The sequence below is a fragment of the Stenella coeruleoalba genome (genome assembly GCF_951394435.1).
Source record: "Stenella coeruleoalba genome assembly, chromosome: 3".
Lineage (NCBI taxonomy): Eukaryota > Metazoa > Chordata > Mammalia > Artiodactyla > Delphinidae > Stenella > Stenella coeruleoalba.
This window is the reverse complement of record NC_137148.1, coordinates 43,029,750-43,052,649: the sequence shown is the minus strand read 5'-3', so window position 1 is coordinate 43,052,649 and position 22,900 is coordinate 43,029,750. Positions and strand designations below refer to the sequence as shown.

Here is a 22,900-nt window from a genome sequence, read left to right as displayed (position 1 = left end):
TCACAATCCATAGGAATAAAAATAATTTATAAAGGGTTAAACTATTAAATATTTATCAATTAAACTCCACTACTTTTTCTCCCACTTAAAACATCCATGGAAATTAAAGTAAGAATGAACAGCTATAAGGATAGCTTTGGATTTGTTCTAATTTTTTAGCTAAATCATCCATAAACTTTGTTACTTTAACATTAATAGTAGTGAATTATTTATGATGCACCTTAGGCCTCCTTTCAACACATTACCATATTGAAACCACCATAGTTGAGGAATTGCTGTTGTAGAACAACTGCTCAGTTCTTGAAAAAATCCTTTCCTGTATCTGTGGTTAGTGGTCATGTTTTGGCTTCATAGAACCTTGCAAAATAACATGCAAATTTCAAGGAAAATCAATATATACAGTATGTGCTTATAATATATGCATAGAATATTCTGCAAGAGATGAGGAGAAAGGATAGTGCTAATAATAGAATTTTAAATTGATTATTTGCTGTCAACAGAATGAAAGGGGAAAAATAAGCAGAGTACTATCAATTCAATCAATTTTAAAACAAGATAAGCCCCCAAATGAAGTGGACTGTATTGCATATAATATTTTAGATAGTATCAATACTATTGTGTCTCCATCTCTTAGGTTTGGACTATGATATCAAGTTCCTTAATAGATGTTCCTTTATCACATTTCAATGACAATCCTTTAAAAATTAGGAAACATTACTTTCTAACTGTTAAAATGCGAAACCTACCTTTGCCTGTTTTCCTTTTACTTGTGTTTCATGGCACTGCTCACATAAATCTAATTGCTTTGAAGTAATCATAAATACTTTCATGGGACTTCTTGTTTCAGAGTTTTGTTATAAGACTATAGTACATAAATAGAAAGATTGCCAGTTTTCAGAACTATAAAGAAACCTCTCTACAGTGTGAACGAGGTACTTGGTAAGGTAGGTGGTCAGGATGACATGACCACATACCACTCTACCAACATGCTCAGATATTTCTCTGTTCTGTTGTTTTGATGAACAGTTGAATGATGTGGTAGATTTTTCGACTCTGGGACTATTTAAAGTTGGGAAGTAAGGAATAAAATAGGTGGAGGAAAATGCATCCTGCACCTTAGTTCTTTTATAGCTTTACCTGAGACAGTCTAAGCAATTCATTATCAAATTATTTTGTTATAGAGTGACTGTTACCTGGTTAGGGAGTATAAAAGTATTTATATTTTGTAAAATAATACTATGTTTCACGTGTAGTACTATGAAGCCCTCATCAAGAAGTTAGTAGTTTTATCTTGGAGAGATACACATTAAGTACTTTTTATTTAAATTATATTTATTTTCTATTTTCTAAGTACTGAAGCCACAGGGTACAACATTGGAAAAGGTATAAAGAGCACACTGTAGAATCTCCCTCCCACTCTAGTGTCTCAAACAGCCAGTATTTGAATTTTTATCCTTCTAGAGATGTTTTATGCACATATAAGGAAATGAGTATATGTTTTGCCTTTTTTGTTGTGTTTTTGCCCATAAATAACAAATACACTGTTGTGTACCGTAGCAATGTATTTTAGATATGATTCTATATCTGTACATTTTTTTAATGACTACGTGTATACTGTGTTTGGATATGCCATAATTTACCTAGTCCCTTATTCATGAACATTTAGGTTGCTTCAGCCTTTTACTATTAAAAAGAATGCTGTAGGGCTTCCCTGGTGGCGCAGTGGCTGAGAGTCCGCCTGCCGATGCAGGGGACACGGGTTCGTGCCCCGGTCCGGGAAGATCCCACATGCCGCGGAGCGGCTGGGCCCGTGAGCCATGGCCGCTGAGCCTGCGCGTCCGGAGCCTGTGCTCCGCAACGGGAGAGGCCACAACAGTGAGAGGCCCACATACCGCAAAAGAAAAAAAAAAAAAAGAATGCTGTAGTGAATAACCTTGTACATGTGTTGTTTTGCTCATATTCATAGGATAACATACTAGAAGTAGAATCATTAGATTCAAACGTACATGTACTTTAATTTTGACTGATAGTGCAAAATTGGCCATACACCTTGTCTGGGTAGGGTTTTTGTTTTTAATTGAGGTCTCATTTACAAACAATAAAATTCATAGTTTTAGGTGTACAATTTGATGGGAAGGTTATGCCAGTTTATAACTGGCAGTGTATGAGAATGCCTTTATGTCATATTCTCATAACACTGTTGGTAACTTTTTAGTTTTTATATTTTTGCCAGTATTCAAGGTGAGAATGATATTGCAGTAGTTTTGTTTGTTTTATTATTTTTACTAACTACGACTTACATACAATAAAGTTCACAAATCATAAGTGTACGGCTCATGTTCAGTATCCCAGAATGCTCCCTTCTGTCCTCCCACCACCTTCCCTCCAAAAGAGAACCACTGTTCTGACCTATCCCCATAGATTAAGTTAGCCTGTTTTTGAACTTCATATAATTGTCAGTGTCAATGCTGAGGCTTATCATGTGCTTTTAACTTGGTAAAGAACTGCCACATTGTTTTCCAAAGTGTATCATCTTGCATTCCTATCTGGGTTGTTTTAATTTGTATCTCACTATGAGTGAGGTTGAAAGTATCATTTCATATGTTTGAGTTACTTGTATTTCCTTCTCTATAAACTGCCTGTTCAGCTCATCTTGCCTGTTTTCTTCTAAAAAGGCAAGATGAGGTGTTGGAATTTTTTTAGTGATTTGTAGGCATTCTTCATATGTCAGGAGATATTTTTGGTCAGGCTATGAATTACAAAAACTCTTTCCCCCATTTTGTCGATTATCTTTTGAAGTTGCTAATGCTGGGTTTTGCCATGTAGAATTTTGTCTCTCTGAAGCTCTCAGTCTCACAGAGTATTTACTAATAGTGCAAGACTTCATAATACGGAAACAGAATTGCTCTTTTAATTAACCTTAAAGTATAAATTGTTTCCCAGTAATATTTTATGTAGCCATAACTTTAGTGGGAATAAAGAAAAATATTCTGAAGACTTCAACTTGTTTTCTGCATTCTCATAAGAATTTTACCACCTTTTAGAAAACAGCTATACAGTGGAAACAAAAGAGCTTTAGAAATTGTGTCTGAATTTATTATGTGTAGTAAGAGTAAAAATATTTAAAATAATATTACATGTGTCTTTTACAGAAATATCTATGCAAGATGTTGACATTGCAAACTTGGATAGTGCAAGCCTTGTTTATTTTCCTCACCACTGAATCTGTAGGTAAGGTTCATGAAATATCCTACCTCCCAACCCCACAAATTAGGTTTGTGTATTTTTGTATAATTATATAACTAAGCTCATGTTGAATAATTAATTATGCTTATATATTTATTCTTTCTAGGATCATTATTGAGAGAATGATGTTGTCTTAAAAATGAATTTAAGAAGTAAAAAATACTCTTGATAAATTATAATTTGTATAATTTGAGTTGAAACACTCAATTACTCAGTAATCTTAAATCCTGTTTAGCTATACTAACAGTAACTTTAATGTAGAGAAGGAAAAAAAGGGTTTATTTTGTTTGTTTTTATAAATAAAGAAGTAGGAAATTTGTTAACTTTTAGCACTTCACTCCAAAGGTGTCACTGAGCAGCAGTGTGATTGTGATAACAGAAAAAAGAGGTCACCTAGAGCAATACTGCTCATACTAGACCACAGCCTGTCTGAGAACTGGTTGTTTTTGGTCCACAATGAGATGAGTACAGAAATTAAGAATAAATGTTTAGAAACTCTTTTAACAATTTGACATAGCCGTAACATCCAAGCATGTGATCAGTGGACTTGTCCCATTGAACATTAATATAAAACAAAAGTATAAGTTTGTGAAAGATTGGGAGAAGAAAACCTAAACTGATCCTTCACCACAGATAGTTTGAGAAGCACTGCTCTAAGTCAAACCCTCTTCAAGTTCAAGAATGCAGCCTCTTTTTAAACAGTTGAAATGATACAAACCTTATGTTGAAATTTTTCCTTATTTAAGTCTTTCCTTAGTCTTGAACCCAAATTTTCTTCCTTGTAACTTTTTCTCATTAATCCTAGAAATCCTTCTATAGTAGGCCCACATTCCTTTCCCATGTTCAACTCTTCAAGTATTGAAGGACTGCTTTCCTGTGTCTGTAACCCCTCTCTTCCCCAAACTAAATTTACCTAATTATTCTTCTATAGGACTTGGCTTCCAATCTATATGTGCTGATTACCCTCCTGACTCTTCTCTTAGTTTCCCATATCACATTTAAAATATAATACCATCCCACCTCTCCTACTTACCAACTATGAAACTTTAGCCATTCACTTAATCTGTGTCTCAGTTTCCTGATCTGTAAGATGGGGATAATAATGGTCCCTAACTCCTAGGGTTATTGTGAGAATTAAATGAGTTAATTAATACACAGAAGGCATTTGAGCAGTGCCTGGCCCACAGTAAGAATTATAAAAAGGATAGTAATAATGTATTATTATTTTATATATTTATTATTTTATTATTATTATTGAATAAAATGCACTTAAGAAAAAAATAAATGTATCAGAATTAGACATGGTCTGAATATAGTGATTTTATTACTTACTTTGATCTGAACATCATTTTTATTAAAGCAACATAGTTTTTTGCCCACTAAGATACACCATAGTTTCATGGTAAGCTACCTACCAGTCAGTGAAAATTCTCACATCTTTTTTTTTTTAACTTGATTTATTTTTGGCTGCATTGGGTGTTTGTCGCTGCACGCGGGCTTTCTCTAGTTGCAGCAAGCGGGGGCTACTCTTCGTTGCGGTGCGTGGGCTTCTCATTGCGGTGGCTTCTCTTGTTGCGGAGCACGGGCTCTAGGCACACAGGCTTCAGTAGCTGTGGCACACAGGCTCAGTAGCTGTGGCTCACAGGCTCTAGAGCACAGGCTCAGTAGTTGTGGTGCACGGGCTTAGTTGCTCCACAGCATGTGGGATCTTCCCGGACCAGGGCTCAAACCCGTGTCCCCTGCGTTGGCAGGCGGATTCTTAACCACTGCACCATCAGGGAAGCCCTCTCAGATCATTTTCACATGAGTTACCTTTTAAGCCATTTCTTCCTCATATATTTATTTCTTATCAACCTAATTAGGAGATAATTTTCTCTCTTGCAAAATCCATTAGCCTATCAGTCTAATCTTTCAACATAATTTTGAATCCTAATGTTATCATCCAAATTGTTGGCAATCCATTATAGTCTTGTCCCTTGCTGATTTGATAAATATGTGTGTGTGTCTCTCTCTCTGTCTCTCTCTCTGTTTTTCCCCAAGTTGTTGATAAAAATGTTGAAAATAACAGGACTACATTATCTATTACTGCCACACAGATTACTCTAAAACTTCATGCCTTAAAATGACATTACTTATTATTTCTCATGGTTTATGTGGGTCAGGAATACAGACAGGCACAGTCAGACTGATTCTTTGCTCTGATATCTGGGGCCTCAGCTAAAATATTCAAAGATTGGGGGCTGGAATCATCTGAAGGCTCATTTACTTATATGTCTGATATTGATGCTGGCTGTAGACTGAGGGCTTTGCTGGGGCGCTTGGCCAGAACACCACACGTGGTCTCCACGTGCCCTTGGCTTCCTTGCATGTGGCTGGGTTCCAAGGGCAAATGTCCCAAGAGGAAAAGAGAGCTAGTCAGAAGTTGTATTTTTTTGATGATCTAGCCTTGGAAGTCACTTAGCACACTCTGTTGGCTGGAGCAGGCATAAGCACCCTTACAGATCTGAGGACAGGAGGGGAATACAGACCCCATTCTTTGTAGAAGGAGTATCAGTCACTTTGTAAGCTGAGCATGTTCAATGGGATACATATATAGGTATGACCTTCGTTGGAAAATACAGTCTGCCCCAAGGACTGAGGGCAGGCACTTCAGCTTACTACTTAAGTCTCCCTCTCATTGACATTTTTAGTCAGTGATTTTTTTATGTATGAGTAATTAACCAATTAAAAATCTATTAGTTTGAAGCTATGAAATTTCTGTTTTGTAGAACAAGAATAGCTAAATATCAGCCGTTTCATAATGTTCATTCTAATATCTGTTTTGTTTTTGTTTTTTTTATAAATTTATTTATTTTATTTTTGACCTCATTGGGTCTTCATTGCTGCGCGCGGGCTTTGTCTAGTTGCAGCGAGTGGGGGCTACTCTTCATTGCGGTGCATGGGCTTCTCATTGTGGTGGCTTCTCTTGTTGTGGAGCACGGGCTCTAAGGTGCACGGGCTTCAGTAGTTGTGGCGCATGGGCTCTAGAGCGCAGGCTTAGTAGTTGTGGCACATGGGCTTAGTTGCTCCACAACATGTGGGATCTTCCCGGACTAGGGCTCGAACCCGTGTCCCTTGCAGTGGCAGGCAGATTCTTAACCACTGCACCACCAGGAAAGCCCCTAATATCTGTTATAGTATATTCTAATCCACAGTTCTTCATCTTGTCTACATGAATATCCCAACTAACTTTATTAAATACCTTTATTTAAATTAAAATACTCTTTTTAAAATTTGATCTCAAGTAGCCTAATAGTCCTATAAAAATGAGTTTAGTTTGGTATGGGGTGGTTTTAGTGAGCCTGTGTTTCACTTTGAAAACTGGAACATTTGCCCATTTCTAGTATTTCTCTTATTCCATGTGATTAAAAATTGTTATTTAGTCTCTGGTTATGTCTTAACGTTCTTTAGTACTCTGAAGTATATATTTCATAGGTACTGTTCCCTCTAAATATTATAGAGAAATTAAAACAGGAATGATTTTACCAAGGAATAAAGTAAGGTCAAGGGAGTTTTAAGGACTGGCTCAGTATCACAAGGTAACTTATTAGTATGCCACAGATAGAAATTTAGAGTAGTTTGTGCACTGGGACTTGCCATAGACATGTATAAATAATGGCAAGGTCATGTAAATAGGCCACATCACAGGTTTTGAAACAAAGAAATAAACATTCTGACTCTGGGCCTTATGGGTTTTATGAGAGATATGGAATAAGAAGATAATTGTTTAGCTTTTTAAAGTAGTTTTATCCTTTGTGCAGTCTAACTTGGGACCAAGTTGGGAATTGAAAGAATCTGCCTGGTACTTGAGGTTGACTCGGTAAAAGTATCTCAGTGTTCTTTATAAAATAAAGGGTTGAAGTAAATGATCTCCAAGGTTTTTCTCAGTTTCGTAATTCTCTGATTCTGTATGTCTTCTACCTTAACCGCTAGAACCAGTCACCTCTAAGAGACCCTTCCAGACCCCATCAATGTGACTAGATTACTTGTGTCTGGAGAGTAGTAGTAATGATGATAGGCTACCATTTATTGGAGGCCTGTTGAATACCAGGCATTGTAGTAGGTTCTTTACATAACTAATTTCTAATCTCAAAAATCTTTTCAAGATAGCCATTATTAGGGAGGGTGGGGGGGAGGGAGACGCAAGAGGGAAGAGATATGAGATATGTGTATGTATAACTGATTCACTTTGTTATAAAGCAGAAACTAACACGCCATTGTAAAGCAATTTACTCCAATAAAGATGTTAAAAATAAATAAATAAAAATAAATTTTAAAAAAAAGATAGCATTATTAACTTCATTTTCCAAGTGAAGAAATTGAAGCTCAGATAGAACTTCAAATCCCATTGGTAAATGGCATTCACCAGAGAAAGCTGCCTTAAGTTTCTAGACAGTGAGAACAGAGAAAGAGAATAGAATCATGCCAAATATTTTAGGATTTTATTTTGATCGTACTAGATAGCCATTAAATAATTTAAAATAGGGAAATGGCATATTCATTTTTGAACAGTAACTCTGGCAGCTGTATGTAAGATAAACTAGAAGGAGATCAGACTGTGGTATAATATGATGGCCTAAGCACCAGAAGCCAAAATAGGGTTGATGAGAAGAGGTTGATATACATACTAAGAATACAGAAGACTCAGGGGAGGAGGCTAATTAGAGAGAGGGGACTAAAGGTTATCCGGCCTAGATGGCTGGATGGGAGTGGTGTTGTTAGCAGAGGTAGAGAAATAAGAATAAGAAAGAATAAATTTGGAAGGGACTATGATGCATATAGCTTTAGACATGTTCATTTTAAAGTACTTACAGAATATCTCAGGTGGATGTCTTATAAGCCATTGAAAACTTAGGAAGTTAGAGCCAGAGACAGGGGTTTAGATGTCATCAACATGGAGTAGGTGATAGATGAAGCATATGGTTGTATTTTATTTTTTTATACAATTTAATTTTTTGTTTTTTAATATGAGATTTTATCCCATATACTTATTGTGAAAACCAATGTATTTGGCCATCTTATTCTAGTCTTTCTGTTTCTTACTGCTCCCTTGCTCTTTCCTTTTTGTCTGATTTTGATACATGAACAATGTAGACTATCTTTCCATGCCCCCATTCGCACCTCCAAAGGAATTCAGGACTGATGAAGAGCAGAGACCACTGCCTGTCTTCTGGAGAGTCTAATTTAGACACTGGGTCTGAATCTAGAAACAGGATTGGGGGCAGAGCAAATATGAATCATGCTGCAGGCAAACTGTTTCCTAAACAAAGTTAAAATATTATAAAAAGGGCTGAAGATTGCATAGGTTTTTTTTTTTAAATCCAGCTCCATCTGCCATATAATTTGTATATTTCTTTACAAATTTAGACATTAAGTGCTGATCATATTAAATTTCACAGTGTTTCTTCTTTTTTTGTGTCTTTAGAGATATTTTAATGAAGATTGAGGAACTGCATTGATACAGAATATCATTTTGTACCAGAAAAGTTCAGTCCATTTTTATATTTTCTGTTATTGTTCCTTTTCAGGAGAACTTCTAGATCCATGTGGTCATATCCACCCTGAATCTTCAGTTGTACAACTTGGTTCTAATTTCACAGCAGTTTGTGTGCTAAAGGAAAAATGTATGGATTATTTTCATGTGAATGCTAATTACATTTTCTGGAAAACAAACCATGTTATTGTTCCTTTTGAACAATATACTGTCATAAACAGAACAGCATCTAGTGTCACATTTACAGATATATCTTTATTAAATATTCAACTCACTTGCAACATTCGCACATTTGGACAAATTGATCAGAATGTTTATGGAATCAGAATAATTTCAGGCCGTAAGTGTTTTACTTTTTTCTCATTTCAGACTTTGTCATGACTGTTGAATTACAACTTTAATGTCTGTTGTCTATTGGTCTTATGAAATGCAGAAACTGTCAGCTCAGTGAGTTTTGGACTTTTTTTAATGAGCTTAGAAGTAGAACTGCATTTGCATTACAAATATACAAAAAACCTAAAGAGTAACACAAGTTTTATATTTTTCCTGAAAGCCAAGTATCTGTCAGTTTTCTGGAAAATTATTTTGACATTAGACACCCCCAAAAAATGTTGAATTGAAATCTGTGACTGTATTCATAGTAAGTTTCAATTTCCCTTAGTTGCTGAGAAAGTGCAGTGTAAAGCAACTACCTGAAGAAGGTGAATAAATACTGGAGAGAGTCCTTCTTCCATGTTGAGGCAAATAAGTAAACTTAGTATGATCCAAGAATGGATTACCAAATTTGTGGATCACCTAAAACTATAATTTTGGCATTTGCTTTTCCTGCAGCAGAGTTTGGGAAGGCAATAGGGAGAGAAATATAAATGAATCATTTTTGCTTCTATTTAATTGCCTCTTCCTAACATTCAAATATTATTTTAAAATACATTTAATGGAGAAGTCAGTTGATAATGTCCAGCTATAAATGAAAGTTGATTTTGTGTAGAAAATTAATTTGAAACATACCTATTGATGATAATTATGATAGAAAATGTATGTTACTATCTAAAAGATTTGAATTTAAATAGAAAAGAAATTAATTTTTTAATCACCAGTCTTTCATTATGTCCTTTTTTCTTGGGTTTGTTTTATTCTATCTAATTTAGGTTGTTTTAAATGTCTAGAGTAGTATATAAATTGCATGTTATTTGTGAATATAAAGCTTTTTGAAAATTTCTAATTTCTCCCTTTTAGTGCCTCCAGAAAAACCTAAAAATTTGAGTTGCATTGTGAACGAAGGAAAGAAAATGATGTGTCAGTGGGATCCTGGAAGGGAAACGCACCTGGAAACAAACTACACTTTAAAATCTGAATGGCAAGTTATTTTAAATTTGTTATGCATTGCATTTATTAAGTTAGCCTTTGGTGCTAGAATTTTTATTTTGTCAAGTAGTAATACTAAATGCAAAGTTTTAAACATTTTATTTAACTTTTTATTTTAGAATATCTGAAACATGAAAGTAGAAAGAATCGTGTAAGAAATCCTCATGTGCTCATCATCCACCTTCAATAATGATCCGCTCATGACCAGTCTTATTTTATATATACCCCACCCCAGATTGTTTTAAAGAAAATCTAGACACCATATTGTCATATCCATAAATATTTTAGTACATCTATCTAAAAGATAAGGACACTTTTTAAAAAAACATGATGACATACCTAAATGAAATTGAAAATACTTTCATATTGTCACATTTTTAATCAGTGTTCAGATTTTCCCGCTTGTCTCATAGCTATATGTATGTATTTTTACATTTGTTCAAGATGTAAATAGTCACCATATATTGCCAATTCATATGTTTTGTCTCTCTTACCCGTAGTTTCCACCTCTCTCTCTCTTCTTTCTCTGTGCAATTCAGTTATTAAAATAATGGTTACACATTATTTAATACATTCCTCTGTCCCTTTTTTTCCTAAAACTTGCCATTAGATCTAGAATCTTAATCAGATTTTCTTTTTCTTTTCAAAAATAATTCATGGGAGTATGTGTACTTCCATTAGGAACAACCACATAATGTTTGATTGATTTTCTTATGCTAAGTTTGAGCAATGGTTTCAGGTATTTTAAAATTCCCCATTAGTTTTTTTTCAAACATAAAGAAAAGTTGAAAGAATTTTACAGTGAACGTTTATACATACTCATTACCTAGATTCTACAATTAACATTTTACTATATTTGCTTTATCACATACCTATTTATCTGTGCATCTTTGTCTCCATCTACCAATCTTTTTTTAATGCATTTCAAAGTGAGTTACAGACGTTTATATACTTCACCCTTAATCACTTCAGCATTTACACCATTAATTAGATTAATTAACTAGATGTTTACAAAAACAGGAACGTTTTTGTTTTTAGGTAAAATTTATGTATCAGTATCTCTTGGGACTTCGCTGGCAGTCCAGTGGTTAGACTCCCGCTTCCACTGCAGGGGGCGCAGGTTCGATCCCTGGTCAGGGAACTAAGATCCTGCAAGCTGCATGGTGTGGCCAAAAAAGAAAAGAAGAAAATTTATTTTTCTTTCAAGATATACTTACATATCTTAAGTGTATTATTCAGTGAGTTTTGACTAGTGCATATACATCTGTGTAACTTAAACCCCTGTCAAGATATAGAACACTACTGTACTATTACACCCTCATGCCCCTTCCCGGTCAATCCCAACCACCACCCTATTTCACCACATTCCACAAGGCGACTACTTGTCTCATTTCTTCCCTATAGACTTTTGCCTGTTCCAGAATGTCATATAAATGGAATCATAAAGTATGTGCTCTTTTTGTGAAAGGATTAATGACTCAGCAGAATGGTTTTGGAATTTAACCATGTTGTTTCACATTAGTTTTTCACTTAAAGGTTTGAGCATTCATCAGTGATCATTATTTATATATGAGGTACAAAATAATGGTATTTTATCCTTTTCTTCTTTTTTTTTTTCACTCGAAATACTTAAAGAAAGCTTTTCTCCATCAACTATTGGTTACCCTGACGTACAGTTCATATAAGAGAAGCAAAATGGTGTTAATATTTTCCCTTTATTAACCAGTTTTATAAGTTAGTTCCCTACCATCCTCCAAAGGTAGATGTAAGGGGTTTTTCTCCTCATTATGGATTCATATTTAAACATATTTGATGTGTTTTAATCCATTACAGTTATTATTCTTCTTAAACTTAAATCGCCCCATCTTTGGTTAGTGGGAACTTTTCACATTGGCTCATCCTTTTGACACAGCTTCATTAGTCTTTGATAGCTTCCTGATTTCTGAAGTGACATGATGTTCCAGGTTCATCTTAATATCAACCATTTCCTAAGTAGTCATGGTTCCAGTTAGTGTGAAGTACTATTTAGAGATTACAGTCTGGGTGTTGGGAATCTCATTGCTACTGGGTTGTTGTTTCTAGGGTTTCTCAGTGGAAAGAACTAAGAATGTTTTTAAGATAAAATACATCATGAATTCATACTGGTATTTCCAATTTAAAATCCAGACTATAGGTTTTTACTTAATTCATCTATCTAACATCTATATCGCCTTTCTTCTATGCTGAAAACCTTAGTTCCCAGCAACACCAACATAATTATTCATTTGCTTTATTCCACAGTAAACAAAACAGCTACAGAGTAACAATTCCAGTATTAGCACCAACAATGTGATTACTAAAAAGAATTTTAAAGTTGTTTTTCTCTCACTAAGGACATAATTAAGTTACTCTTTTAGAGTTACTTGGAATAGTTCCTTTCTGTGTGTTACACCACCAACTCAATACAAGAATTCATATGTTTCATTTTGCTTTCCGTTTTTAAGAATTTTCTTCATTGTGTAAAATAATAAATTAACCCACACAAACTTCTAAGACAAGATATGTTCACAGAGGTCTCTGTTCCCTGTGTCCTTTACCTTATTTCTTCCCTCCCTCTAGAGCAGGGGTCCCCAACCCCCAGGCCACGGACCAGGTCTGTGGCCTGTTAGGAGCCGGGCTGCACAGCAGGAGGTGAGCCGCAGGCAAGCGAGCGAATCTTCATGTGTATTTACAGCTGCTCCCCTCCCCTTGCATTACCGCCTGAGCTCTACCTCCTGTCAGATGAGCAGCAGAATTAGATTCTCATAGGAGCGCAAATCCTACTATGAACTGCACATGTGAGGGATCTAGGTTGCGAGCTCCTTATGAGAATCTAACGCCTGATGATCTGAGGTGGAGCTGAGGCAGTGATGCTAGCGCTGGGGAGCGGCTGCAAACACAGATTATCATCAGCAGAGAGGTTTGACTGCACAGAGACCATAATAAATCAACTGCTTGCAGACTCACATCAAAACCCTATCAGTGAGTGGCAAGTGAAAACAAGCTCAGGGCTCCAGTTGTATAATTATTTCATTATATATTATTGTAATAATAATAGAAATAAAGTGCACAATAAATGTAATGTGCTTGAGTCATCCTGAAACCACCACCCCACCACCCCCGGTTTGTGGAAAAATTGCCTTCCGCGAAACTGGTCCCTGGTGCCAAAAAGGTTGGGGACCACTGCTCTAGAAGTTGCCTGTTTTGGTTTAGTTTTGATTTATCCTTCTGTTTTAAAAAATAGCAAGTATATATATAAATATTCTTAATTGATACATAATTTAAACATGTGAATAAATATAGCCACATCACTTGAAATTTTCTATGGTGATAGAAATCAGAAAGTGGTTTCCAGAGTTTGACTGGAAAGGGATTGAAGGAATTTTCTGGGGTGATAGAAATTCTTATCCCTACCCTATCACCTCCTAGCATACTGTGCTCTGAAAAAGCATACTGTGCTTAAAGAAAGACATTGCTGGTACAATAAAGATTTTGTTTCAGGAAAGGAAAGAAACAGTACTAATATCACAGGAAATGAATAATTTTTAGAGAAAGGTCAGTGGGGATAGAGCATAACATTCTCAATGTGATATTCTTGGAGTAAAATTTTGAAAATAATTTTGTGTTTTAAGATACAGGTCAAACTCAGTTTTAAAGAAAAACAGGTGAACTTTTAACAAATTTTGATTTTAGTGTTCAACAGTTTATTCTAAACTTATTGGAATTAACTTTTTTATTCTAAGCTATAATAATTAACTTTTTTATTCTAAGCTATAATAATCTGGGTCTCATCAAACTCTTTTCAAGTAACCTTTTTCACTCTAATTTTTTCAAATCTATTTTTAATGACTGATTCTACCATTTTTGTATTTAGGGCAACAGAGAAGTTTGATGATTGTAAAGCAAAACGTGACACCCGCACCTCATGTACTGTTGATTATTCTCCTGTGTATTTTGTCAACATTGAAGTCTGGGTAGAAGCAGAGAATGCTCTTGGGAAGGTTACCTCAGATCATATCAATTTTGATCCTGTAGATAAAGGTAGTTATAAACCTAAATTTGAGAATTTATTAGAATATACAGTGGTTTATAAATTAGTTTTAAGTTTAATTAATGTAGAAACAAGCATTTATTTTATTATCTTAGTGACTTTTACAAATTCACTTTATCAACAGCATTAAAAAAAATTTGGAAAAAGAAAAATATCCATAATCCAACCACACTCACAGCTGTTTTCACTTTGACTGTTATCTTCTGGTATTTGTCCAACTATCAAACATTTTATAGCATTGTAATCATAATATACATGTTCTATTTTTATTCTTTTTTAAAATTTCATATATCATAAATACTTAACTGTCTTTTAATATCTGAACCTGAAAAGATTAACACACGTAATAAACTGACAAGGAAAAAAACTAGAGTTTCTTTAGGAGCCTTTCCTTTCCATTAATATAGTATGGCATAGCATTGCTTTTAGAGAAATTATTTCATTTGGTGAGAATAAAAGAATACTGTGAAATAAAATCTAAAGAGTATATTTGCCTTTGTATAAGAAGTTATAATCTATTGGATCTATTTTAATTTTTTAGTGAAGCCCAATCCACCACATAATTTATCAGTCAGCAACTCAGAGGAACTGTCTAGTATTTTAAAATTGACATGGATCAACTCAAGTATTAAGAGTTTTATAAGACTGAAATATAACATTCAATATAGGACCAGAGATGCCTCAACTTGGAACCAGGTAAATTGAAAGTTACTGTTTATTCAAATAGTCTTTCTTGCAACCCACTAACCTAAAAATCCCAATCATTTTCTGAATGTCTTAAGTTTCTGGTTATGTGAAGTATTTTGCTTGACACTTCTTCTAGATCTGTATCTCAAGCAAGGACCAACAGGAAGACATCCAGATAGAAAATACAATTTTGCTCAGTACAGTAGCTTTTAAGTGAAATATGGAAGTGATGCAGGATGTTAGGGAATAGCATTTTTGACAAGAGGTGAAAGGACCACAAATAACAGGAAGTAGATTAAGTAGAGGAGTAAAAATGAAGAGATTATGCAGATAAGGTAGAGCAGGAGTTAGCAAATGACATCTGCAGGCCAAATTCAGCCTGTCATCTGTTTTTGTAAATAAAGTTTTCTTGGAACACAGCCACACACGTTTGTTTACATATTGTCTGACAGTTTTTGTGCTACATAGAAAGAGTTGAGTAGTTGCAACAGAGACCATCTGGCCCACAGCCTAAAATGTTTACAATCTAGCCCTTTATAGAAAGTTTGCCAGCCCATGAGGAAGGGATTGTAAGACTGAAAAGGAAAAGGACAGTGTACCCAAAGATGATGATATCAGCAAAAGAAGTACTTGGAACTTTTCAAAAGGCTATCATCATAGCATTGAGCTCCCCATACTATTCTTTGTTGTAACTCCATTTATCACTAACAAAATGCTTTTGCTTTGTTTCTCTGGTTGCAATAATGAGCTTAGAAGGGAATTGAGCCCATGACCTTCCTACTGCTGTCCTCCATTCCACTTATCTAAAGGGCTCAGAATACAATCAGAAAAAGCAACAAACCAAAATGGATTAATGCTTCATGTTGTACATGAGGATTGTACAGAGAGGATACATACCAGAAGTTCTTCAAAATATTTTTTAATATCATAGAATCTTAATTCATTGGTACAAAAAAGACTCGACACCTATTTGGTATTCAGTTTTGAAATCTCAGAGCAGAGTGGTAGAAAGAACCTGTTACTTATCTGTCTTTATTTCCTGAAAACCAAGTTTATCTACAAAGATAGCTTTTGTTTTTCTTAATTGGGCTGGATATCTTCCTTTTGCCTATCTAGATCTACACTGTACCCTTCTCCACCCTACTCTTTGTCTTGAGATGCTGACCTGTATGGACTTTATCTGTTGGTTCTCTCTAGTTTCCTAGTGAGTTCCTAGCTAATGGGAGGAGGGGTCCTGGCAAGAGAGAGGAGAGAGAGAAGTGAGATCAGCATATTTATTTTCCCTGCTTCCTCCCTGGAGCTTTCCTGTCTCAACCTGAGGTCACTGCTCCTCTCAAGTTAACCCTTTGTGACCCTGTTCTTCCAGGTTCTGGTACCACCCCTCATCCCTTTGGGTCTAAAGGTGGTAGCACCTAGAAGCCCCAGAGTACTGCCTATACTATCTAAGGTTTCCCTACACTCTGCCCATACTTCCTATAGTAAACCCTCCTTGAATTAAATTCTAATTGGAATTTCCATCTTTTTCCTGCTGAGACCCTGAGTGTTATAAGAGCATAGAAGAAAGAGAGAAAGAAAAGAAAGGATGAAAGGATTAGTAATAGATGTTTCTGTATTTCCCAAACCTATTAACTTTACTGATTTTGACTGCTTATTCACTTGCATTTATTTCTCTCCAGAGCTTGAGTCAAATTAGTCTTCTTTCATTAGTTGTTAGTCTTATTTCATTAATTAGCTTTTAAAATCTTAGGCAGTTTAGAAGACCTATAATAAATACCTTTGGGGTTTTTTTTTTGGTCAATTTGCTTTGTTTTCAGATTCCTCCTGAAGATACAGCATCTACCCGATCTTCATTCACTGTCCAGGACCTTAAACCTTTTACAGAGTATGTGTTTAGGATTCGTTGTATGAAGGAAGATGGTAAAGGGTTTTGGAGTGACTGGAGTGAAGAAGCGAGTGGGATCACATATGAAGATAGTAAGTAAATAAGTATATGAAGAAAAAAGCATTGGAATTCTGACTATAAATTATGTCTGGTTTTAATAATACAGATCTCATTGCTTCTTATTTTGTGATCATTTTATTCAAACTGATATTTTACACTTCTTAAAGGATATCAAGTATAAAATCTAATATGCATTATTGATAGTACAAATCTTTTTGATACCTAATTAAAGAAAATTATGGAATAGTGTCTTAGATACCACGAGAAAACCATTAACGGTTTGTAAATCCAGAACATTTTATTAAAGGAGAGTAGTCCAGAAATATCTCTAACTAGAGAATCATATCCTGAATCATTAAAATCACCATCTAGCAAAATGTGTTTTAGACCCTCACTATCAAAAAGATATTTGTACTATTGTTTTTATTTATTTTTTCTTTTTTATCAGTACTTAATAAGCCTCTGGAAAAGCATCCTGGCATTTTGGTTGGTTGATTTATTTTCATTTTCCCTTTTTTTCTCATGATAATACAGTGTATATTATTATAGAATCCAAAAGGCATAAAAAGATACACAATGTAAAATCAAATTCCTTCCCCAAAGCAGCTAATGTTAATAATTTCTTCTGTAGCCATCAAGAAATAATCCTATGGCATAGTATTTTTTTTTGTTTTTTGGGGGTTTTTTTGGAACATTTTCCTATCATGGTCACCCTCTTTAGGTGTCAGTGGCAGCAGCCATGGCTTTAAAACCTTCCCTACCACCTGTATCCCTTCACTTCCATGGAGCTCTTCCAGAGGTTTCATGAGAGTTACATGAATTGAGAATGTCAAAGGCAGAAAAGTAAAGTACCCCTTCTCCACCAAGAATTTTCTCTCATTTTGATAAATGCCAGGAAAGAAAGTAATCCTACTATTGCTTGTTTGGGAATCCTCGATCAGATCCCTTTGTCTTGGTCAGGAATTCTTTTCTTTTTTTTTAAATTAATTAATTAATTAATTTATTTTGGGCTGTGTTGGGTCTTCATTTCTGTGCGAGGGCTTTCTCTAGTTGTGGCAAGCGGGGGCCACTCTTCATCGCAGTGCACGGGCCTCTCAGTGTCGCGGCCTCTTTTGTTGCGGAACACAGGCTCTGGACTCGCAGGCTCAGTAATTGTGGTTCACGGGCCCAGCTGCCCCGCGGCATGTGGGATCTTCCCAGACCAGGGATCAAACCCATGTCCCCTGCATTAGCAGGCAGATTCTCAACCACTGCACCACCAGGGAAGCCGCAGTCAGGAATTCTTAAGCTGATATTCTTGGGGCCTTTAAAAGTACTTGGGTCAGTTTGGGGGAGTTCTTGAACTACTTCAAAATGTTGGCAAAATATTGTGGTTAGTACTTGTGTGAATTTTCTGGAGCGATGGTACATAACCTTGTCAAATCAAAGAGATATTTGGTGTCCAAAAAGTTATGAACCATTGGATTATGCTTTTCTTCAAATTAGTGAAAGAAGCTCCTAGGTCCTCTTTATGTTAGGAACCATTTCCAGCCCATAAAATTTCCTTTATAACTTAATGTTCTTTATTCTTTTGGGGCTCTGCACTGTACTCATGTATATATCTATTTGAACTCCCTGTACCAGCAGCTTTTTCCCCAGCCTTCCTGGTCTGCCTTTCCTCTTTTCTCTGTTTTGTCACCTGTAGTTATCTCTTCATGATCAGCACATCACGGCTTAGATTTTATTCAGATCCTTTTTTATTCTGTTGAATACCATATTTTGCAATTATATTTATAAAAATTTTGAATTTTTAAAACCTAATTATCAGCATTTGATGTTTTGTAAAGTGCTTTTTCACATGGTTGGTGATTATTACAACAATCCTGTGAATTCATTTTTATAATATCCCATTACATTGACTCATCCCAACATAAGGTAGTAAACTTATACTACATTTAACTCCATTTATTTTAATTTGTCTTCTGTTCTTAAATGTATGCATTTAGGGGTTTTAAGCATGTATTTAAATATGATTTTTCAGTTTGATTTTTAGCAATAAGAAATAGTGATACATCTTTGGTTATTGCTTAGGATATATTTGTACCTTTAAAATTTTAAGATTACAAAAGAGTTTCAATGTACTCTAAATCATCAAGCTATCACCCTGACTAAAGGAAGACCCAGGCATATCATGCTGGGATGGGAAAAGGCTGGTATAAAGAAAGAGTTAGAGACACCATATGATTGGAGGGCAAGAATATTAAAAACAAAGTAAGAGAATAATTTCTAGGACTTTATTTTACTGTTATAATAAAAAGTTTATGTCATTTCTTTAGGACCATCCAAGGCACCAAGCTTCTGGTATAAGATAGAGCCATCTCATACTCATGGCTGTAGATCTGTACAACTCATATGGAAGGTAAAAAAAAATTGCCTATTTATATTCTTCTATTTCATATAATATATTTTATATGGTGTTATGAGTGGAGCTTAATTTTTGATATCTATTTGATAACTATAATAAATAGAAACACAAAGCTTTATATATACTATTAAAAAGTCAGGTTCCTAAACTACAGGTGATACCTCATATATATTTCAGTGTAGTTCCGTGAAAGTTATGTGAGAAGAGGGGCCTTGTTGTTGTTTTTTTATAAATTTATTTATTTATTTTTGGTTGCGTTGGGTCTTCGTTGCTGTGCATAGGCTTTTTTCTAGTTGTGGTGAACGGGGGCTGCTCTTTGTTGTGGTGCGTGGGCTTTTCATTGCGGTGGCTTCTCTTGTTGCAGGACACAGGCTCCAGGTGCGCGGGCTTCAGTAGTTGTGGCACGTGGGCTCAGTAGTTGTAGCTCATGGGCTTAGTTGCTCCGCAACATGTGGGATCTTTCCTGGATAAGGGCTCGAACCCGTGTCCCCTGCATTGGCAGGCGGATTCTTAACCACTGCACCACCAGGGAAGTCCTAGCAGCCTTGATTTTACCAAACTTTTCTCAGTGCCTCATAGAAAATAATTAATCGATGTTTTGGGTAATCAAAGTGTATGCTGGTAATAGGAAATAAAGTTGTTGTGCACTCCATAAATGTTCATGAGTGGATCATACTAAAGTAAGGTAGAAAGAAAAATACTCAAGACATAAAATAATTTAGGCCAACATAGCCACAGTGCAGAATTGTGTAGAGAACAAAAGGCTAAGAGAATGGTGCTTTCCCTCGTAGTTGACGTCATGCTTTTTTTTTTTTTTTTGCGTTATGCGGGCCTCTCACTGTTGTGGCCTCTCCTGTTGCGGAGCACAGGCTCCACAGCCATGGCTCAGGGGCCCAGCCGCTCTGCGGCACGTGGGATCCTCCCGGACTGGGGCACGAACCTGCGTCCCCTGCATCGGCAGGCGGACTCCCAACCACTGCGCCACCAGGGAACCCCCGTCATGCTTTTTAAAGTCAGTCTTCATTCAGTGTATAGTAGTTTTACTTCAGTAGTGAGTTCAAAGTAAGGTTGCCAGTCCCTTCCAATTAAATATTTAGAGATTTGACATAATAGCAGAATTTGTGAACATGAAGAAAAACTGATTAACTTTATTCAAGATTTATGAAACACATTTTTAAAATAAATTATTTTATTACAGACATTGCCTCCTTTTGAAGCCAATGGAAAAATCTTGGATTATGAAGTGACTCTCACAAGATGGAAATCACGTTTACAAAAGTACACAGTTAACGACACAAAACTGACAGTAAACCTCACAAATGATCGCTACATAGCAACTCTGACAGCAAGAAATCTGGTTGGCAAATCAGATGCATCTGTTTTAACTATCCCTGCCTGGGGCTTTCAAGGTTTGTGTCCCTTAGATGGAGCCTGACTTATGAATGGGAAAGGGTAGTTAGGTATGGACAGGGCTCCTGTAAAAAAATTGTAAAGTATTCTAAGACTGTCTCTTCAGCATCAACAGTGATCATATTTTTAGAAGTCAGTCAGCAGCCAAACCTGGTCGATCATTTTGTGGCTCACTTAAACTTTGCAGTGAGCTACTTAATTCATTTAAGCATTTTCTGATTATCTTTTTTAAAATATATTTTTAATGTTTTAGGAACTTTATATGTATATGACTTAAATATATTGTTTTTCTATAGCTTTATCTGTAGCTTTCAAAGAAAAAAACATTACAACTTACGTACACAAAACACTTGAAGAACTTTGGGAAAGGAAGAATTTAAGTTCCAAAATAAATCGACTATTTACTTTACATGTAAATTATAATAAAGTGCTTTTATTCATGTAAATACATGTTAATATTATATGCTACAAAAACGTGATAGCAAGATCACATGGTTATGGAAAAGAATGTAAAATATTGGAATATCAAATTTTTAAATGTTCATTTATCATATCAGTATTCAAACTTTGTTTTAAAGCTACTCACCCCATAACGGATCTTAAAGCATTTCCCAAAGACAATGTGCTTTGGGTAGAATGGACTGCTCCAGATGAATCTGTAAACAGATATATACTTGAGTGGTGTGTGTTATCAGATAAATCGCCCTGTATCCCAGACTGGCAACAAGAAGATGGTACTGTACATCGCACCTATTTAAGAGGTATACCTGGCTACAAACATTTAAGTTGCTGTCCTTTTTCTAGCTCTTCAGACAAATTTTTCTTTCACATATTCTTTTCTGCTTTGTGGTCCATTGAAAAGATACCCAGTTTATCATAGTTGCTAGTTACGTCTTGTGTACTAGATTTGTGACTTTCAGCAAGCCACACTTAACCTCTCTAAACTGCAGCCTGTTTATGGACTAAGTGGGGTTAATACTATCTTCTTGTAATATTCCACTGTTGTTTTGATCATCAAAGGAATGTTCACAAAACTAAAGTAAGATAAATACAAGATAATTCAACCTCTGTTGCTAATAGTATCTCTGTACCTTATTAAATTCCCTCATCCTTTAATGAGAAAATATTTTCCCTGAGCATCTAGATGGCTTATTAACTTCTTATAGCTGTTGAAGAAGCGAAGCAGAACTAGAACTTAGATTTCCTTGTCTTTTAAACTGCAAGTACTAATGAAGGACAGAAAGTAATGTATTATAGAGCTCCAAAATGGGTTGCTCTCATTTTGTAAGATTCTACTTATCAAGTGATACAACAACTTTAAAGAGAAAACAAAGCATTCAGTTTGTATGTGTGTAAAGAAGGAAAACCATTAGAATACAGCTTCAAATAATATGATTAATCAGAGAAAACATGTTAACAAAGATATACCATATATCTTTATATATAGCCATAAACTTAATGAGCTTTATTCATAATATAGGCTGTTTGGCCCTCATTAACCTATTATTTAATATATAGTTTTACTAATCCTGGTTGTCTAGTTTATCAACCTTATCCAAATAAAAGCAAGGTGGAGCTAGAGAGGAGATAGATTGATAATAACTGGACAATAGGAACTTGTACTATAGCATAGCATAGGCTCTGGAGACCTTCAGGTTTTGCAGGTATCCCCACATAGCTCAGTAGGCCTGATAAAACATCACTGTATTACAGCAGAATATAAAAATACTGTCTTCTTGATAGTATTGAATCATCAAGAAAATTACTCTTTAAGAAATCGAAAAAGCGTATGTCACTTCATGCATAATAGTTAAGGAAATGTAATTCTTATTGAAAGTATAAACTTTAGTATAACAAAAAGAAACTTTTTGCTGTTGCGTGCTGAAGGGATAGATAGATTGCTTTGTTAATCTGGAGAGATTATAAATAAAGGAAACGTTTAAGATAATTTTTTCTTTTAAAATTATGTTACTTTCTGGGAGAAGTAACACTAATTCTTTTTTTCCCAGTCACCTGACAAACCACAGCCATTAGCGCTTTCCCTAGCTCTGATTAGTGACATCTTGCACTTAGGCAGTTCTCAGAGAAGTAGGTAAAATGTACAAAAATTGCCAAACTCTAAGGAAGACCCAGGATAATTTGAGATCAGTGTTTTATAAATCCTGAATATAAATGCAATCATTACTTTTATTGACAGTATAAATATTTTTTATTCACTGTATTGGCAATAAAAGTAACCTTTTA

The 22,900-nt window shown here is 35.2% G+C and overlaps 1 protein-coding gene across 2 annotated transcripts in view; it reads left to right on the top strand.

Moving 5' to 3' along the window:
• Positions 1-22,900, top strand: part of IL6ST (interleukin 6 cytokine family signal transducer) — a 49,569-nt gene that overhangs the window by 11,180 nt on the left and 15,489 nt on the right. Inside the window, exons 2-10 of one of the 2 annotated variants that reach the window (XM_079917116.1) lie at positions 3,153-3,231; positions 8,814-9,119; positions 10,016-10,136; positions 14,037-14,203; positions 14,755-14,909; positions 16,715-16,874; positions 19,158-19,240; positions 20,445-20,655; positions 21,235-21,417. In XM_079917116.1, the coding sequence (XP_079773242.1) occupies positions 3,168-3,231; positions 8,814-9,119; positions 10,016-10,136; positions 14,037-14,203; positions 14,755-14,909; positions 16,715-16,874; positions 19,158-19,240; positions 20,445-20,655; positions 21,235-21,417 (1,450 nt within the window). In that variant the 5' untranslated portion in view covers positions 3,153-3,167. Of the gene's footprint in view, positions 1-3,152; positions 3,232-8,813; positions 9,120-9,157; positions 9,227-10,015; positions 10,137-14,036; positions 14,204-14,754; positions 14,910-16,714; positions 16,875-19,157; positions 19,241-20,444; positions 20,656-21,234; positions 21,418-22,900 lie in introns of those variants that run through there. The other variant, XM_079917117.1, reaches the window with a different exon arrangement.